The sequence below is a fragment of the Pygocentrus nattereri genome, chromosome 17 (genome assembly GCF_015220715.1).
Source record: "Pygocentrus nattereri isolate fPygNat1 chromosome 17, fPygNat1.pri, whole genome shotgun sequence".
Taxonomy (NCBI): Eukaryota; Metazoa; Chordata; class Actinopteri; order Characiformes; family Serrasalmidae; genus Pygocentrus; species Pygocentrus nattereri.
The window spans coordinates 19,545,894-19,566,157 of record NC_051227.1 but is presented as its reverse complement, the minus strand read 5'-3'; the positions used below and the strand labels follow the sequence as shown (position 1 = coordinate 19,566,157).

Here is a 20,264-nt window from a genome sequence, read left to right as displayed (position 1 = left end):
TTGTGTGTTAAGCCTAATTCTGACCAAGCGTGATGGCTTTAACTAGTCAACAAAGTCTGCACGTTATAGGTTTTTGGTCGTGTAGTTACATGTTAGCACGTTCCTTCAAATCCCTGCTAGAAACCTCCTTTTTTCTCTCTGTAGTTATTATGATTATTATTTTAATATATGATGTAAAGCGTCCTTGGGTTTGTGAAAGGCGCTATATAAATTGAATGTATTATTATTATTTCCGCGTATGTTCCATTAACATTTGGAGTAACTTTGTTTGCCTTTGTATTTTTTAAAACTTTGTTTTAACGGAATTGTTTCCCGCTCAAAATTAAATGTAGTTTTCTCCTTACCTCTAGTCGATCAGCTATGGCATGTTTGGTTTGTTTCTTTAATTTTGCACTGGGGGTCTAATGTAGCCAAAGTCTAATGAAATGTGACCCATTTACCATCATTACCATTACCTTTGTAATAGCCCCATGTTTTTTTGCTGTAACTCTAGAGAACTTGGATGCTGAACATGTCTGCTGATCAAATACATGTGGGACAAAAGAGAATGTAAACCAAATGTAAATTTGCTTATTAGATAAACATTTCCTTTGGCAAGGGTTTTTGTCCATGTTTAAAAAAAGTTACTGAATGTGTGGTGTGAGGTTAATATTCAACTTTTGTGTTGCAGCTGTGCCACCTACCTTAAGCATGGCTAATCTGGAGCAGTGGGTGAGCGACCAGCTCCATGACATCTTGGGCCTGAGTGACCGGTATGTGGCCCAGTTTATGATCGGCTTGGTGCGTAAATCCTCTGGTCCACAGGATTTTGTTGCTCGTTTGCAACAGACAGGCACCATTGACATTGACCAGAGAGTCACTGCATTCGCTCAAGAGCTATACAACAAGGTACCGACTCATTTAAATCCAAGAGGGTACAAATTTTGGCAGTAGTTACTTTATTGTGACAGTTGTTCATTTTTATTTTTTGTATTGCCTATTTAGGTCCCGAAGAAACAGGTTGTTGAGAAACCTGCCAGAGCAATAGAACGGCAGGCCATAGAGATGGAGAGGAAGAACCAAACCTACACTATCCTGGAGGACAGTGATAGTGATGGAGAGGCAGTCAGAGAAAAAAGGAAAGAGAAAAAAAACAAAGACAAGGAGAGGGGGAAGAAGAGAAAGCATCTTAGACAAAAGAGAGATGAAAGTCCATCATCGAGTGAGGAAGGTGAAAAAAAGAGGTGAGCGTATTTAGATTTCTTGATTTATTTTAGAATTGAAGAAAGTGAATGTATTGCAGATGCTGCAAATCTACAGTAAAGTTAAGTGATACATTTTTAAACCCCGCAAATGGGGAAATTCCACCTCCGCATTTAACCCATCCGTGAACTGAAACAGGGGGCAGTGAGCACACTTGCCCGGAGCAGTGGGCAGCCCTATCCACGGTGCCCAGGGAGCAATTGGCGGTTAGGATGTCTTGCTCAAGGACACCTCAGTCATGGACTGTCTGTGCTGGGGATCGAACCGGCAACCTTCTGGTCACAGGGCCAGTTCCCTAACCTCCAACCCACGACTGCCCAAGCATACATGGTGCTGTAATCAGCGAGCCAAATTTTGTGCTTGAAAGTTGAAAAGCACTGCAGTCACCCCTTAGTTAAAATGTATTTTTACCATATTCTCTGATAGAAAACCAAAGGCCAATTTGTTTCAGAGAAGCTTTCAATTTCTTGTTTTAACTTTTGTTCCGTTTTGGTTTTGATCATCTTTGCTTTGCGTTTGCAGTACCATGGCAGCATCACAAGATTCAAAGAAATCCGCGAAAGTGGAAGAAGAGGAGGAAGAGTGGGAAAAAGAGGAGAGAGAGAGGCTACAGGATCTGGAAGAGAGGGATGCCTTTGCAGAAAGAGTGAAGCAGAGAGACAAAGAGAAGACTAGACACATATTGGAAAGAAATGATAAAAAGGTAGAGCGCTAAACCATGATAGTATCACATTAACTCTACTGCTGACAGATGAGCTACACAATCTTCAAGGATTTGATTCTTTCACTGCTCCAAATTAATCAGTACAAAAGAAGCCCAGTAACCCAACTGAAACTGGTTGTCTACTCCTTAGGCATATGAAGAGGCTCAGAAGAGACTGAAGATGGCTGAAGAAGATCAGAGGAAAATGGTAAAATATTTTTCTGACATGTTTTCTTTGTGTTTACAAACCGTATTGGTCTGGTAAAATTTGAAAGTATGATAGTTCAGTCTGAGATTTTCTGCTGAATATGAAGACCAGTGAAGGTTTATTTATCTGACTAGAGCGATTAGATGAATTGCACTTGTCTTCAGGATATTTTCTCTGCACTGTAAAGTGAATTAAACAGCACTGGTCCATTGTTCTCATTGCCTTCTCCACAGCTGCCTGAGCTACGGAAACAGTCGCGATGGGAGTACCTGTCCAAGCGTGAGCAGGAGAAGCTGGAAGACCTGGAGGCAGAGATTGTGGATGAGGAGTACCTCTTCTCCAGCAACACTCTCACTGAGAGGGAAAAGAAAGACCTGGAATACAAGAAGCAGATCAGAGATCTGGCTCGAGACTACAAGAAAGCTGGAGCAAAAGAGAAAGAGGAGAGGAAGAACCGCTACTACATGCCAGAGGAGATCAGAAATAAAGTAAGACTGGATATAGGGGTGGGCAATATGGCAACAATATTGCCTCACTATACTTCAGTACATGCCCATGATATCCATCATAGAGCACCATGATATTTCAATTTTCCTGGGATTTAATATGTAGAAACAGCCAAAATAGAGCCTGCAGTGCCACATATTGAAACACTACTACTATTAATAAATTTACTACAATATTTTTTTTGTATTTTACAAACTTCACTGCACTAAATCCAATGAAATAACACTAAATAAATGAAATGTAGTTAGTCAGTGTACTTTAAGCATCGACAATATCACTTAGAAAAGCATATTGTGGCATTCTATCACAATAATGATAAAATACTGTCATATTGCCTACTTCTAATTGAGTAGATAGACCTACTAGTGAATTTCTACACTATTAAATTTTTACTTTTGGCATGCTTAAAAGGGACTTACACAGATTTTTCTATATTTCTGTATAATTCAGTTGTTGAGAGATAAACAAAGTCATTTAGAGTGGTTTGAGGTGAAATTATTAATTGTAGAGAAATTTACTCAGATTTTTTAGTAGTGGTAATAGGAGCTAGGGACGCAATGTCTACGAGCAACTTGTGCCATTTTATTTACTATCCAAAACCACCTGTAGACCTACATGTCTTCCGCGTTTTGTGATAATGAAGCTATTATAAATCTAAAAAGGCCCTTTTTTGCTTTCACTTACCTTTGCCAACTAAAAAAAAACTAAAACAATTCCTTAGGCATTAGGCAGAATAAGACTTTGACATACTCAGACTGACTTTGTTTGCATTTTAACAAATTTAATTAAAAAAAGATTTTGTTCTTCATTGTGTTTTGTTATGTAGACATTTGAATGGTTTGATTAACATCAACTAACAGCCCTGTGAAAATCCTGAGAACGACTTGTTTGGATTACCAGTATTCCCATTAAAAAGCAATGACTGTAAACAATATTTACAATATTTACAATGCTTTTCTTATTCATTCTTACCCCTACCCACTCTGCACTTAGTCTATCCCTCAGAAGGACATGGAACTGGAGTTTGACGAGGGTCCTAGAGAGGGAGGTGGGGAGCAGGGGCGCTGGGAAGAGGCACGGGTCGCTACTGCCACCCTGCAGTTCGGAGCCAGGGAGGAAAGGGAGAGACGGATCAAGGAGGAGAAAGAGAAGTACCAACTAGTGCTGGAGGAGGAGGAGATGATTGACTTTGTTAGCACTGCCATGACAATGAAAGGGACACTATCTGAGAAGGTTGGTACAGATGTTCAGTACTTCACTGTCGAAGTATATTCCATTCATATCATGTATTTGAACTTCTTCAATAATGACACATTGCGTTGTTGACAGGAACATGAGTCTGAGCTCTCTCAAGCAGAGAAACAGAAGCAATCCATCCAGGAAGTGAGGCGCAGTCTGCCAGTGTTTCCCTACAGAGAAGATCTCCTCTCTGCCATTAAAGACCATCAGATCCTTGTTATTGAGGGAGAGACGGGCTCCGGGAAGACTACCCAGATCCCTCAGTACCTCTTTGAGGACGTAAGTATTTAATTGAGGATGTTTTAAACATTACAATTCAAAGTTTAGAATCACTAATTAATGTTAATTATTTAGTAATATTTTTATTTATATTCTAATTATTTTAATTATAAAATAGTGTATCGGGCATGTCAAACTGGGGACCTTCTGGGCCAAAGTGCTGCAGAGATAAGAGTTTACCCTTCTATCGAACACTCTGAATTCAGTTCATGAACACTTTGCTAATTAGCTGATGAGCTGAATCGGGTGTGTTTAATGTGGCGCTGTGCTAAAGTCTGCAGTGGCCTCTTTGGCCTGTGAGGACTGGAGTGTGAAACGTGGTGTAGATCTAATACTGTAGCGGTTTTAGTTTTTCGGTGTTTCAAATATTTTGATTACTACTAGTTATTAAATGATAAAAAAATACCTCAGATAATAAAAAAATACCTCATAATAAAAAAAAACATTAATAATCTAGTTATGCTTTAATTTTTAACAGCTTACTTGCATTCTTAGACATGCAAGATTTCTTTAATGCTTAATGTTTTTAATCATAGGTTCCTACTAATTGTTTGAAGTTGCAGAGAACTAACATCGTATTAGAATGATTTTAGACATCTACTGTGCTTTCTATTCTCACAGGGTTATACGAAAGGAGGGATGAAGATTGGGTGCACCCAGCCTCGGCGAGTGGCAGCTATGTCTGTATCAGCCAGAGTGGCGCAAGAAATGGGAGTTAAGCTGGGGAACGAGGTACAAATCTTTTTAAACATAGACATGTACTACATTAGATAAACACCTAAACACTGCATTGTTTTAGAGGAGATAATGTGCTGAATGAGGACAGTTATGGCTAGAATAAAATTAGAAATGATAAATAAAATTAGCAGTAAGATTAATTTTTGATGGTTATTGTTATGTATTTGTCTTTATCAGGTAGGCTACAGTATCCGATTTGAGGACTGCACATCTGAACGGACTGTGCTTAAGTACATGACTGATGGAATGCTGCTAAGAGAGTTCCTCACTGAACCTGACCTGGCTAGTTACAGGTGTGTTACAATTGTTTGCCACAATTTATTTAGAAGTAATAACAATTTGACATTAACAGTTTGAGTTTTCTAGCTTGCAGTTATATGAATATTATGGTTGTTAAAATTTGTATTTGCTTAAAACAAATTCACATCCCCAAGACCAAGATTCTCTGTCCTTATTTCTAGCTTTACGTTTGCTTAACTTGCTTAACATCTGCATCCTTCTGTTCTTTTCTTTCCTAGTGTGATTATTATTGACGAGGCCCATGAGAGGACTCTACACACAGACATATTGTTCGGGCTAATCAAAGACATTGCAAGGTTCCGGCCAGACCTGAAGGTACTGGTGGCCAGTGCCACTCTGGACACAGAACGTTTCTCTTGCTTCTTCGACGATGCGCCCGTCTTTAGGATACCAGGACGCAGGTTTCCTGTTGACATCTACTACACCAAGGCCAGTGCTGTAGAATGACATCGCTATACATGATTATTGTTCAGAAATATTTCACAGTAGATTACAATGGAATTTTTATGCTCAAAAAAGGGGTTAGTTGTGAGCATGTTTACTAATGAATATTACTGTCTGTTGTTTATTCCACAGGCTCCAGAGGCTGATTATCTTGACGCATGTGTGGTATCTGTACTCCAGATCCATGTCACACAGCCTCCTGGGGACGTTCTTGTGTTCCTTACTGGACAGGTCAGTCTGTCTGACGAAGGTAACAAAACCAAGTACGTTGCAAGTTTGTTGTGCTTCAACCTCGTGATTCATTCTGCTTTTATTTCTTCTTGTGTTGTTTTTATAGGAAGAGATTGAGGCTTGCTGTGAACTTTTACAAGAGAGGTGTAGAAGGCTTGGCTCTAAGATCTCTGAACTTATCGTCCTCCCCATCTATGCCAATCTACCCTCAGACATGCAAGCCAAGATTTTCAACCCCACACCTCCTGGAGCTCGCAAGGTAAAACATATTCTGCAGTTTGAGGTTTTTGCGATCAACAGTCTTTTTTGCTAGGGGAACAGCAGTCTTCATCACTGTCAGTCAGGTTATGTGTATGCGAGACTAGAAAATTATTTTAATTAATTTAGATGAATGGAATGTAAGTAAAACATTCATTGTAAATACACTCATAAAGAGGTTTTAGAAATTTCAGAAAATGAAATTTAAATGACTGTGTTTTAATGACCATTGTAATGCCTGTTAAACTCACAAGCTTACTTGCTGTTGTGGTGCATTACAGGAGGCTGCACAGGTAGGCTACATAATGTTAGAACGAACCAGCCATGCAAAAGATAATGCTGTCGTACTACAGAAAATATGCCTTTTAGAGTTTTCTAAAAGCAGGACAAATGATGAAATCATTCCAAGGGGTTTGGTGTGGTAGGAGTCATTCTAGATAAACTTAGTCAAAATAGACTGGTCAGAATTGTTCACAGTGGTGTTTTATAGGAACCAGACATCTTTTAAATGTCTCTAAAAACTACATCACAGAACACTGTTACATGAAATGATGGAGTACACTGCTGGAGACATTTTATGCTAAGCTTGCAGGGTGTTGTAAGGCAAAATAGTACCCAAAGAAAACATTTTTAGCGATATTTTACCAAGATGAAAAAACCACAGTACATGGTGTTGTTGTTTCAGGTTGTGGTGGCCACAAACATAGCAGAAACCTCTCTCACCATTGATGGTATCATCTATGTGATTGACCCAGGCTTCTGCAAACAGAAGAGCTACAATGCGCGAACAGGGATGGAGTCTCTGATTGTTACACCATGCTCACGGGTAAAAGATGCACATATTTTCTCAGATGCAGTGATTTTAATGTTGATAGAAAACATGCTGCTTTGTGGAAAGGCAAATGAGTTGTTGTCGTGCCCCACTTCTGTACTGGATACAAACATGTTCCAGTTCTTTGTATTTGTGCACATCACTTGGAATGATGTTTGTGTGATCTTCTTTTATCCATGTCTTTTTTTTAAGTGCTGTCTTGTAATTTTACAGGCCTCGGCCAATCAGCGGGCAGGCAGAGCTGGTCGTGTGGCTGCTGGGAAGTGTTTTCGGCTCTACACGGCCTGGGCCTTCAAACACGAGATGGAGGAAACCACAGTGCCTGAGATCCAAAGAACTAACTTAGGAAATGTGGTCTTGCTTCTGAAGAGTCTGGGTAAGGATGGAAATGCACTTTTTGGCTAGTATTCTTCATTTATTTATGTACTGGTACCACAATATTACACTTTGAAGCTTTTTCTTGGTAATCTGTGAAACATAAACTCATACATTAAAATATTAGTCCTGTCACTTAATGCATAAACCATAAGTGGCTCATGCATCATTTTTACAACCAGCAGGTCAGTTTGCTTGCAGTAAACTTCTCCTTTATTGTTTAACAGCAGTGAGTGTGTTACAGTTCCAGTTCTTCCACATTCCCAGAGCATTGCAGCACTGTAATTCCTTTCAAAGCTTACTCATTGTTTTGATGTGAAAGTAAGGCAGCAGGTCGAACAAGTCTTCGGAGTAAGGCCTTATTTGGAAACATTGTCACATCTTTGTCCAAGAAGAAGATATTTCTCAACTTTTGTTCTGACATGCTTTCTATTTTTTAAACTACTTTCTGAGAATAATCTACTTAAAATATCTATTCAAAAGAATCTATAGGAAGCTAATGGACACAGTAAAGCTGTCTGAAGACTTACTTAGTGCTGGATTCCTCCACTATTGCTGAGGTCGTGTAGAGAGTGCTTTTTTTTTTTTTTTTTTTTTTTTTTTTTTTTACTTGTTAAAGAAAGTGAAAATAGTTGTTTGTGTAAATTTGTGGAATAATAACTATTTCAGTGTCTTTGTAATGTGAATAACAACATAAATGTTCTCCTATTTTAGGGCTGGGAAATTAATAATGACAGTGATTTTTGAGAAGAATTCTTTGAAAAGAACAGTAAAAAGTTCTAATGTGAAAGACAGCATTAGTGTTGATGTTTTTTGTCTTTTTTTAATTGATTTAATACTTTGGGCTGTACATAAATGTTATTATATAAATATATGTTTGGTTTTTTTTCTTGCTCAAAACTGCTTATTGTCCCAGCCCTATCTGACAAAAAAAACAAAACAGCCTGTATAAATGTAGTTGACATACTAAGTTTGCTCACATTGCTTCTGTGTTCCCTCTTTTAAAAAAAAAAAAGTCTTATCTATTGATTATCTCTGTATTTAGGTGTCAGCATTGCCTCTTCTTTCTAGCAGTATCTTAGCTTGAGTTCATCTTGAGACTGTGACCTAGTTTGCTTTAGTTTGAGGATGAGTTTTCCATATAGACAACACAGTCGTTCTGTGTGCAGATGAATGCACGTTTTCTGAAAACCTAGTCATTACTTAATTTATGAGTATTTTGTTTTTATATTCTTGCTTAATTTACAGGAATAAATGACCTGATCCATTTTGACTTCATGGACCCTCCTCCACATGAAACCCTGGTGCTGGCTCTGGAACAGTTGTATGCCCTGGGTGCCCTTAACCACCTTGGAGAACTTACTAAGGTGCTTCAATTCCCATCCGTCTGATTCTTCCTATAGTTCTCTTGCTGCTGTGCAAAAGGCCTAGGTTTAGGCATCACATAAACATGGTCTTGCTGTAATGTGCAATATAGTACATGTGGGTTACAGTGTATGTTGTGGTTAACTTGGTTCTGTTCCTGTGTGGCAGTTGGGGAGAAGGATGGCTGAGCTGCCTGTGGACCCCATGCTCAGTAAAATGATCTTGGCCTCTGAGCAGTAAGTCTCCATATCAGCACAAAGATGCCAGATGGGCTCTTAAGAGGGATGCCATAGAAAACAACACTTTTGGCTCCTTAAAGAACCTTGTAATGGCTTTTTAATGAACAATGTTTGTAAGGAGATGTGTACAAAGTCAAGATATTAAAATGACCAGTTTAAGCTTTTGCCCTTACGCTTTACTGTGTTTTGATATGTTTCTCCTTTACACTCCAGATACAAGTGCTCAGAGGAGGTGCTGACCATCGCTGCCATGCTGTCCGTCAACAACTCCATCTTCTACCGGCCCAAAGACAAAGTGGTGCATGCAGACAATGCCCGGATGAACTTTGTGGTGCCAGGAGGAGACCATCTGGTGCTCCTGAATGTGTACACACAGGTAAAATACAACTTTGTCTGTCTGTGTTTCTGTGCCTTGTTTACCTGTTAGGCCATTGTTTTGTTTTTTTTGTTAGTTTTTTTTTTTAATTCCATTCACACAAATGTCTGACTTCCTTATGGCATACGTGTCGCTGGATATGTGCTGTTGTAACCGGTTCTACCTGTTGTAGCTCAGACTGCAGTGTCAGGCTGTATCATCACTATGTTTTGTGATGATGCATCCATTTCAAGCACTGTGTAACAGTGAGCTGTTTGTACGTGACATGCGGCACGCGTGATATACTGGTTAAGAGATGTATAGAGCTGAAATTGTTCCTTCTAAAAAAGTAAAACACTCTTATTCTTACTCATGAAGGAAAGGAACAGTATCCATCAGGTTTTGACGATAGCTGTATTTCTATACACATTAATAATCCTAGTATGGTTACATATTTACAGCATTCTTAAGAAAACCTTGCAGTAGTGGCACGTACTTAAAATGTACTGGAAAGTTGAAAGTTGACAAATAGTTCTGTCACTAGTTTTTAATTAATTAATCAATTAAAATAAAAAAATTAGTCATTTAAAGCTTTCACACATACTTTGATGGACCCATATCATGAAAAACTGAATTCTTCTCTCTTTATTAAAATAAGTTTTATGTAGTACGTAAAAGTATATTATGAAGTGTGTAAAACATTGTTAAAATTTCAAAATGTACCGTCACTCCCCAGTCCATACAGTCTGTATATGTAAACTAAGCTGCAAAGCAGTTACTGTTTTTGTAATGTCATGCAAACTATCACATTTACATATGCCCACTGCTCTTCTTATAGTTTAGCTCTGTTTATTCATACTGCGGTTATAAACGGATGCTTTTTGAACAAGGCGTAATATTGGGCAGTCAATCAGAACAGAGCTCATTTACATATAGCACTCTTAAAGGCACAGTAAAAACAAATGGAAAATGGTCATGTAAAAATTAATTTTGGAATTTTTGGTACATAAAATCACTGAACGTTATGAGTGAAACTGAAGTAAACTAATGGATATGGGCTCTTTAAACATATTGATATTTCCCTTTCATTCACCATTTATTAATTTTGTCAGGGAGAACCAAACCTATAGTTGGACCCAGTCCAATATCTCTGTTTCAGCCTACTTTTTGGAAATATTTTAAATTGGACATGCAGCTCATTACGTAAATAATTAAAGCCGTGAGCTGCTTCTCACTGTTACAATGCCATAAAGCCAAAATGATGCAAAACCCCAATTCTTCATTTATTGCCAGCATTTTGAGTTTGAGGTAATAAAATTATACTGTTCTTTATCTTACATAGTGTCTCTCTGTCTGCGTATGTCTCTCTTTGACAGTGGGTGGAAAGTGGTTATTCCACTCAGTGGTGTTTTGAGAACTTTATTCAGTTCCGCTCAATGAAGCGCGCAAGAGACGTGAGGGAGCAGCTGGAGGGTCTGATGGACAGGATTGAGGTGGAGGTGTGCAGCGCTAATGGTGACATCGTTCCCATCCGCAAGGTAGCTGCGCTTTCCTCACTTTGTCACCTTCCCCAACTTCTTACAGCACAGAGGAACATTTCATATGGTTTCTGTATTCTAATGGCTAGAATATCACCTCCACATCATCTTAAGGTGCTGAACTCAAGATACACAAGGGAAATTCCATGGAATTTCTCTGTAATTCAGTTGGGATGGTTTGTTGTGAAATGGTATGTGTATTTTGATAATGCTAAAACTGGTTAAAAAAGGATTAAATCGGGGGGGATCTCTGGGAACTGTTTTGCCTTAGAACACCCTACACGTACCTCTCCACCATGAATGGATTTAAAGAATACATTTTGGGCCAAAACCTTATCTCAGAACCATTGTGAAACAATATCACAGGCACCATGCAACATATGTGTAACCATTTTGTGTGATAACTTTTTTTTTTTTTTTTTTTTTTTTTTTTTTTTGGGAAGCATTAAACACCTCAGACATTCCTTCCTGTCACCCTCACTGTGAACACTTCAGACTCTGTTTATCTACAATGGTCCACTTCACATTATACCACTTTGTTTACCTCATAAATTCATGAATTTTTAAAAAATTAGTGGAATTGCCCTTTAAACTGTCATGTCAGTACTACCAGAGGTGGTGTTACAAAGGAAGATACAGTTTACTGGTTAAAAAATGAATGGGAATGCTTGTAACACACGATATGCCATCTCTTTATGAGGAAAACCCCACCTATTACTAGAAGGACCCAGTCGGCTTGCTGGTAAAGCCACAAGTGGAAAAAGTTGCTCACAGTTATGGAAACCTGTGCCAGCGCAGTAGTCAAAACAACCTGAAAAAATGTGTGTTTTTCTTTGTTATTTGAGTGAAACACTACAAACTATTGCTAAGAGTTCTGACAGATTTTTACCAAGGAGTTCTTTTTTTTTTTATTTTATCATCATCGTCATTAACCTCTTAATCCAGATAGGGTCGCGGTAGAAGTTGGGAGAGCAGAGAATCCCAGATGACCCTGTCCCCCGCAACTTCCTCCAGCTCATTCCCAGGGACCCCAAGCTGCCCCCAGGCCAACTTGGAAATGTAATCCCTCCAGCGGGTCCTAGGACCACCACATAGTCTTATCCCGGTAGGCCGTGCCTGGTACACACCCACCGGGTGTGTCCAGGGGGCATCCGGATCAGATGCCTGAACCACCTCAGCTGGTTCCTCTACTCTCCTCTAGGAGTAGTGGCTCTACTCAGAGCTCCTCCCGGATGGCCGAGCTCCTCACCCTATCAAATAGTGTAGCCCGCCACCCTGCAAAGAAAGCTCATTTCCGCCGCTTGTGTTTGCATTCTCATTCTTTCGGTCATTACCCACAGCTCATGTGACCATAGGTGAGGGTCGGGATGTAGACCGACCGGTAAACAGAGAGCTTCGCCTTATGGCTCAACTCCCTCTTCACCAATACAGTCCGTTACAGTGACCGCATTACTGCTGCCGCCTGTCCCAGCCTGCGGCCAATCTCACGATCCCTCTTCACATCACTTGTGAACAAGACCCCGAGATACTTAAACTCCTCCACCTGGGGCAAGTCCTTTCACCTTACCTGGAGTGGGCATGCCATCCTTTTCTTTTTTCTTTTTTTTTTTTATAGTATCTACTATTTCAATAGAAAGGAACAGAGCTGTGTGTTGCTTTTTGAGTTACTTTTGGCCCTGTTTTGATGGCATTATGATTTGAATGGTTCCCAATTTGGAGAGTGACCTGTTCTTAACAATGAACAGGATTGTGTTGATCTGTTCTCGCATTGGACTGTTCGGAGCAGACATTGTTTTTTCAAAACTTCCTTTTGCCTTTTCTCTAAAGAGAAACCTCATCCAGAAACACAGTCTTCACTGTCTACAGGCATTTTCCAGTACTAGCCCTACTATAAATATCAGCTGTGTTTGTTTATGTTTTTGTTTTCCATTAGCCAGGAACAAAGAAAACAGCTGTCCTGTAAGCATCATCTATCAGCCAGTATTGGTTAGCACTCAGGCTTTTCTATTTCTCATTCTCAGGCCTCTTCCAGACATAACTGTCTTATGCTGCTTTACTGTCTTCTGTAATATGCTGATGTAGTATCTTTCTTTCTTCTTTCTTGTCTCCTAGGCCGTCACAGCAGGTTATTTCTACCACACAGCCCACCTCAGTAAGGGAGGCTATAAGACAGTAAAACACCAGCAGACAGTCTATGTGCACCCCAACAGCTCCCTGTTTGAGGAGCAGCCCCGCTGGCTTATCTACCATGAGCTGGTCTTCACCACCAAGGAGTTTATGAGACAAGTGAGATCTTCATTATTTTCTTCTACTTGCCTTTTCCATTGCAAAATGTAATAAAGATGCATGCTGTTTGTCTGACCCTCTTTGGCATTGTTGATCTCTGTCTCTTTCAGGTGATCGAGATAGACAGCAGCTGGCTGTTAGAGGTGGCTCCTCACTACTACAAGAGCAAAGAGTTGGAGGACAGCAGCAGTAAGAAAATGCCTCGCAAACAGGGCAAAGCTCGAGAGGAACTGGGCTGAACTGAGAACACAGTGTTTCTGCATTGTTCTCTTACAGGCCTGAGCTGCAGTGATGCAGCAGAGAGAGAAAGCTGAAAAAAACCAACCTTGTTCATGAGTAAAGGAGTATGGACAAAACCTGTTATTTTACTCAGGCTCAAAGCCCTGCGGTCAAGTTCCTCTCAATGGTTTTACCTCTGTTTTAATTGGGGTGTTCTCAGAGTGAAAGACAATAAAATACGTCTTCTTGGAATGTGCTGTATTACATTACATATGGTTGAGTTAGTAGTAAAAGTCCAAAGTAAAGGCAGTGGTGAAGCAACAGCAGCAGTGCTGCGGCAATAGCTGGGCAGTAACAAGTCTCTCTGAGATTCATGCTTGCCTTCACTCTACCTGATATGGTTGGCTTATTCTAAGTGGATTGTGCTATAATTAGGTAGAACTGTTTTGATATTTGCTCACAATTGTAAACTAAATATTCTGTTAGAAGAATGCCAAGCATCTTCAGAGGCTGTTATCTTGAGCTTCTATCAGTGGTAAATTTGAATGTGTTGGGTGTGTACTGAGTTGAGTATTACACAACCATGCTCACAAATATGGGCCAACCTTGATATCACTTGGAAAATTACAAAGTCAAGATTTCCTTAAATTCGGTTTGTTTCTGTATGTGTTTGTATGATAAGAATATATTTTCAATACATGTTCCTATGTCTGTATTTGTGTATTTTGCTTTTTCTTACAATATAGTACATCTTTAAGCTAATATGAATTGCACTGATGTTCAAGTACAATACAAGTATCTTTATCCCTGACACTCTTTAAAAACTTTAGCATTTCACAAGCAATATTTATTCATAATTAATTGGATATTTTGCACCAGTTTAAAAAAAAAGTATGACCATGTTTAATATTTCACTACTTTGTTGATTATTACCTGTTGTTTCACCTTTCCCCTGTTGAGTCTTGTTGGGAAAAACATAGAACGTGCACTACACTGAAGGCGAAATGGTTGAATTAACCTGAGGCCAACTGTTAGATCAATTTGTATGTTTAAAATAAAGCTGTTACAGAAGCCTATTGACACATGAAATGGCTACTCCTGTTAAAACAAAATTTTGCAAAAGATCAAGCAGATAAATCTGATTCTTCCTGCAGAGATGAAGGTACCAACGTTTACAACCTGTGGTCAGAGCTTCTCGATCTGGCTTCTTGTGTGTTTTAGAACGTCTTGCAGAGATTTGGGTTAGTACATATGCCAGTTGTCCCTTTGTTAGGGAGTGGTCACAGATAGGCTAGGTATTGGTACCCTTTTAAAAGTGTAGGTGCCAAAATGGTGTTCTTTGTGTGAAGCCATGGAGGAACCACTTTTGGTTCCCTAAAGAACCTTTCAGTGAGTGGTTCTTCAAAGCAGTCGTTCTTAAACCAGTCCTAATCGTCGCAAAACACAAGGATAGAGCAAAAATGTGGATGGTCTGGGAGTCCCTGACTGATTTGCGAAGGAATGTATGAGTGTGAAACGTTATGTGAGGTTCTTTAGACATTTAAAAGATCCTTAACCCTTAACAAATCTTTGTATTAAACACGGCTCTGTAGGGAACCAAAAGTGGCTGTTCTAAGGCAGCACTCAAAGAACCCTTTTCTTTTCCAAAGAGGTTTGTACTGAGGAATGTTCAGTGGCTTTCAGGAATAGTTTTGGGCACCTCAGGCTATTTCCTTCTTTATTGGATGGTTGACTTTACAATGTTTTTTTTTTCTCTCATTTTTACTTTATTTAATATTTTGCCTTGAAATCTTATACTGTACAACCTTACACAGAAGCAGTGCATTGAAGGCATATGATAGGCAGATTTTTCTAACTTTGCTCATCAATTTTTGTTTAGCAAACACCTGAGTCATATTAGCAGTTTGTACCTTCAAATAAACAAGCTCACTGTGCCAGTTTAATACAGTTTTGCCTCTGAAGTCGGTGTGAACAGCACAGACTCTGTTAGAATGCTTCAATCATGGGGGGTACAACAAAGAAATAGAGCATGGTGTACAGGCCCATAAGCTTTAAAAAGAAAACATGCAAATGCTATGCGACTCTAGATTAGTAGCTTTGCACTGCAATGATACTACCTGGACCAGTCTAACAGGTCTGACATGGAGGGAGGTTGTGTAAAGGTGATGATTAGCACAGGTGAGTGGGAGGGGAGAGAAGAACATTAAGGAAGAAAGTCTGGTTGGTACGCAAAGAATGAGCACACAACGAAGTGAGGAGGGCTCAAATACACAAAGGGCTTGTTCTGCTACTTCACTGTGCGTCTGACTTGGCCCGTGGGGAAGAGATGCACAGCTAAACTGGATTACAGGTCATGTGCTGTCAGAGCCAAGCAGGCTTGAACTGTACCTGAGGATTCAAACCTCCACAGGTAAGGAGAGAATTTCCTAAATCTCTGTTTACATCTGAACTGTGCAGTTAGCCATTAGCCAGAAAAGGCCCTTTCACAGCAGCTTCATTGATCCCTTTTCTGGAAGGGCTGTTGCTTTGAACTGCTACCTCACACCTGCCGAAAGCCCAGTGTCAGGGAACTGGACCAGGAATTGAAATATGATAGTTCAAGGCTTGTGGGATTGTTCCCCAATCAAAATATGGGTGCCATTATCGGGAATGTTTCCTTAACTGTGCACTGGAAAAGACCATTTCATATATAGCGTAATACAAAACACATTCAGGGAATTTGACTTACCCTCCATAAATCTGCGTTTGGAACCAATCACACATCTGAACCTTAATCTTATTTGTGTACCAGCCTTTTGTCAGTACTGACTCTTCTTTCACTTACATAGTGGCTCATAAATTATGTTATGGTTCTATTAAAAAGATAAGGCCATATCAGTTTACTACAGGTAGAAAAGTACACTATGATATTCCTAAGAAATTAAATGCTCCTTAGGATGCTGAACTGAGAGTTTCCTGCAGCAGGCCTGCTATGGCTAATATAGAAAGCTCTGCCTAACCCTACAGAATATAATTATCACATTCAAAATAGTCTCAGTATCACAGTTCATGAGCCTAAATCCAACAGGGCATTTATAACAGCTTTTGTTTCAAAGTACTAAACTTGTCCTTTAACATGTCCTTGCCCCCTTTATAATTTCCATAATACAGACGGACGTATTGTTCACAGTATGTGGTCATTATAAAAGCTCATTTAACAAAAAACAAACAAAAAAAAAACAGTTCTTACTCATTTTCAGAAATCAGATCCTGTCTGATGAACAGCAATGAATCATTTGCTCGGAAATGTATCACGTGTCTTATTGTAGATTGCATTCATTAGTCACTGTTTGAAAGTATCACAAGTAGCCTAAAACCAAAGTTACTTCAGTGCAACAGTCACTTGAACAGAAGTAAAATTGTGTGAAAACACCAAAACATAACAGTATCAGGTCCAAGAAGTCCTTGAGTACTACGTTCCCTATAGAACTGCAGTCTTAGGCTGTATCAGCGCAACTACTTTTAGGTGGTTTTCTTCTCTTTTTAAGCCATTTTGGTCTAAAATGAAATATCTTGAATGTAAGAAGTATGAGCAACAGAACAGAGCAACAGAAATAGATGGAATAGAATAGAACATTAATAACTAATCATTAATAAATAATGACTTGCAATTAATAACAGAAATGTAATTAGGTTATACCACGACCAAGTCACCTACTCACTGACATCTCACATAATGGATTTCCTTCAAACACTGCATGCCCAGCTAAGCACACTGTCCTGCTTTATATTCAAAAACATCTAATCTTCACAACATCTGTATTGACACATGGCTGTCCTTATTTAGGAAAATGCTTGTAAGAAACAGTATTAATGTCGTTTGAGAAAACATGGGGTCAAACAGGCCTCTGACGCTGGAACGCATTTGACGCATTATGATGCACAATCAAACGTCTATTTTGAAATTGATGCATGAATGAAATCTAGGTTTATGCATGTATTCTTTTAATGGAAATCATAATATAACCTGCTAGGCAAGCTGGAATGGAATTACCCAGTTAATTAAATGTGATGGGAGAAGAATGAACATGATCGCTGAAATTTAAAACTCTAAGTCTGTTTTGCAGTAGTAATACCATCAACACACATTTAGGTTCACAGGTGGCCAATTTTCTTGCTAACACCATTACAAACTACACGACTACAAAACAGTCAATTAAAGACGTCCTGGTAACCAAATGAAGAGTGAGATCCTTAGGTTACTATTTAAAAAGTAACACAAGTTGGTTATTGTAGAAAGTATTTAAATGAAGCAAATTTTAAAAATGTTCAGCTATCAGATGTTTAAAAAGTAATCTATGTGAGATACATTAGGCTAAAGGCAAACGGTGCTTCAATGTCAATACTTTTCCTAATACATTTGTATAAACAAATTGTTACCAATAATCGAACTATTGGATAAACAAATTGTTACCATGTCACCAATGATTTTATGTGTTGGTTTGTTTATTTGTTTCAACAATAAGAATAAAATAATGAACGGCAACAAGACCCACATGGTAATTAATAATGTGTAAGGAAAAAAACTCCCTTTCACAAAGTATTTTCCGGATTGAAATAAAATGACACTGATTTAAAAAGGAGGCCTTTCTAAAGTGAAAGAGAGAAAGCAAGTAAGGTGTGTGCATATTTCTATGCCACTGATAACATATCACATGATCTCCTTTCACAGGCTGGCTGCTTCAGCTTCCCTGGCTGCTTCATTCTCCTGTTCTCCTGAAAGCCATGTCAGATAACACAGAGAGAAGGAGTGGGGAAGGAGGGCAGGGGAACCTAAAACCCAATGTCAAACCACAGTATGACCAGAAGGCCAAAAACCAACAGCGCACACAGGAAAAGCCAGAAAAATGGGACAGGCCCCCTCGGAGGAGCCGTAGTAGTGATTCAGAGCGCCGCGGCAGACGGAGGAAGCGGGATAGAGAGCATGGGCATAGGAGGGAGCGAGGTCGAAGTGAAGAGGGACGGCGTTGTGGCCGGGAACGGAAAGGTGACGGCACAGGTTGGGATAAATACCCCGAAGACAACCTGGAAGACACAGAGTGTCCTGTGTGCTTCTGCACTTATGACAATGTCTTTAAGACCCCTAAGATGCTGGCCTGCGGCCACACCTTTTGCCTAGAGTGCCTGGCACGCATCAACGTCTCCTCTGCAGAGATCAAGACGCTGTCCTGCCCTGTATGCCGGGAACTGACTGAAATACGGCGCGGTCGAGACCTGCCACAGCTTGGCAACAATGAGGACATTTTCCGCAAGCTGCCCCCTCAGATGCAGAGGGCCCAGTCTGTACGCTTTGAGCGCAGCAAAGGCAAACTTGTCCTCAAGAGGCCTCCTCCAGGAAGCAGCCCCTCGAAGATGAGCCTGAAACTGCCAGGGTTTGACAAACAGCAAAGACAGGTGCAGCCGGGCCCAGATTTGTCTAGCAGAGTCATAGAAGAGAGTATTGCTGTGGTTACCATTATAGATGTGGGGAGACCCCCAAACAGGATGAGAGGACGCATGGGAAGAGTCTTCCATTCTAACCGCTGCTACTATACTGTGGTGGCTGCCATCATCGTTGTCACGGTGGCACTGATGATAGTGGGCATTTTGACCTTTGTGGTGATGCCAAACCTGAGAATTCAAGGAGCTCCACCACCACAACAAGGAAACGATTTCCACCAAAACCACACTGACGGTTGAGTTCGAGGATAAAGACAAACCAACCAAACCAGCTGGTACTGTGACATGGGACAGTGGATGACCCTTATCTATTTGTGAAAAACCTTTTGAATAGTTTTGACAGGATGCACTGCAGTCTGTAAAACCTGTTTGTGTTTGTAAATGCAAAGAAGGAACTCTAGAGACAATGGGCAAAGATGGGAGCCTCCCGATGGCCCTGAAGAGACAGGAGTTTCCACACAAAAAGACAAATCTGCACTGTAACAGTTTCAACAGTGACAGAAAAAAAAAAACACTCCACAAATCGCTGACAAGTATCTAAGATGAACAAAACACAAATGCCTTTGCTAGCAACCATAATGATCACATACTTGTTGTACATGCTGTATTTTTTAGCTTTTTCAGAGATTTGGAAATTATACAATTGTTTCAGTCAGTCTAATGCTTTTACAATGTATTTCACTGGACAGTCACAAAGAGGGACTGATGCCTTATAAAGAGTATATTGTCAACATTAATATTTATGTTCTTGTCAAAACTGAAAGATTATAAATATATACACCCACCAGCCACTTTATTAGGTACACCTTGCTAGTAAAAGGTTGGACCCAGTTTTGCCTTCAGAACTGCTTTAATTCTTCATGTCATACTTTCAACAAGGTGTTGGAAACGTTCCTCAGAGATTTTGGTTGGTTATTTGAGTTACTGTTGCCTTTCTATCATCTTGAACCAGTCTGCCCATTCTCCTCTGACCTCTCACATCAACAAGGCATTTTCGTCCACACAACTGCCACTTACTGGATATTTTCTCTTTTTCGGACCGTTCTCTGTAAACCCTAGAGATGGTTGTGTGTGAAAATCCCAGTAGATCAGCAGTTTCTGAAATACTCAGACCCCGTCTGGCACCAACAACCACGCCTGTTCAAAGTCACTTAAATCACCTTTGTTCCCCATTCTGATGCTCGGTCTGCACTTCAGCAAGATGTCTTGACCACCTCCACGCCTAAACGCATTGAGTTGTGGCCATGTGATTGGTTGATTAGCTATTTGTGTTAACAAGCAATTGAACACCTAATAAAGTGGCTTTGGTGAGTGTATAATTTGTTTGTTCCAGCTTGTCACCTCATACCTGTGAATAGGAACTGAACTTCACAAAGTCACCTGACAAAACTCCAAAAAAAGAGGTCTAATTCTAACACTGTAGTTTTA

The 20,264-nt window shown here is 39.8% G+C and overlaps 2 protein-coding genes across 3 annotated transcripts in view; both read left to right on the top strand.

The window, feature by feature from the left end:
* The window catches only part of dhx16 (DEAH (Asp-Glu-Ala-His) box polypeptide 16), a 14,748-nt gene extending 314 nt beyond the window's left edge, over positions 1-14,434 (top strand). Inside the window, exons 1-21 of one of the 2 annotated variants that reach the window (XM_037546800.1) lie at positions 544-560; positions 671-888; positions 985-1,223; positions 1,765-1,945; positions 2,097-2,153; positions 2,387-2,641; positions 3,654-3,893; positions 3,990-4,178; positions 4,800-4,910; positions 5,094-5,209; positions 5,435-5,645; positions 5,793-5,891; positions 5,998-6,150; positions 6,835-6,975; positions 7,195-7,357; positions 8,605-8,723; positions 8,890-8,957; positions 9,174-9,336; positions 10,692-10,853; positions 12,966-13,139; positions 13,250-14,434. In XM_037546800.1, coding sequence (XP_037402697.1) covers positions 691-888; positions 985-1,223; positions 1,765-1,945; positions 2,097-2,153; positions 2,387-2,641; positions 3,654-3,893; positions 3,990-4,178; positions 4,800-4,910; positions 5,094-5,209; positions 5,435-5,645; positions 5,793-5,891; positions 5,998-6,150; positions 6,835-6,975; positions 7,195-7,357; positions 8,605-8,723; positions 8,890-8,957; positions 9,174-9,336; positions 10,692-10,853; positions 12,966-13,139; positions 13,250-13,378 — 3,168 coding nt within the window. In that variant the 5' untranslated portion in view covers positions 544-560; positions 671-690 and the 3' untranslated portion in view covers positions 13,379-14,434. Of the gene's footprint in view, positions 1-543; positions 561-670; positions 889-984; positions 1,224-1,764; positions 1,946-2,096; positions 2,154-2,386; positions 2,642-3,653; positions 3,894-3,989; positions 4,179-4,799; positions 4,911-5,093; positions 5,210-5,434; positions 5,646-5,792; positions 5,892-5,997; positions 6,151-6,834; positions 6,976-7,194; positions 7,358-8,604; positions 8,724-8,889; positions 8,958-9,173; positions 9,337-10,691; positions 10,854-12,965; positions 13,140-13,249 lie in introns of those variants that run through there. The other variant, XM_017707185.2, reaches the window with a different exon arrangement.
* Positions 14,435-15,604: 1,170 nt separating this feature from the next.
* rnf183 (ring finger protein 183) lies at positions 15,605-19,573 on the top strand. Its single transcript, XM_017707169.1, has 2 exons — positions 15,605-15,768; positions 18,070-19,573. Exon 2 carries the CDS (start codon positions 18,123-18,125, stop codon positions 19,074-19,076), a length of 954 nt encoding a protein of 317 aa, XP_017562658.1. The 5' UTR covers positions 15,605-15,768; positions 18,070-18,122; the 3' UTR covers positions 19,077-19,573.
* Positions 19,574-20,264: the final 691 nt, after the last annotated feature.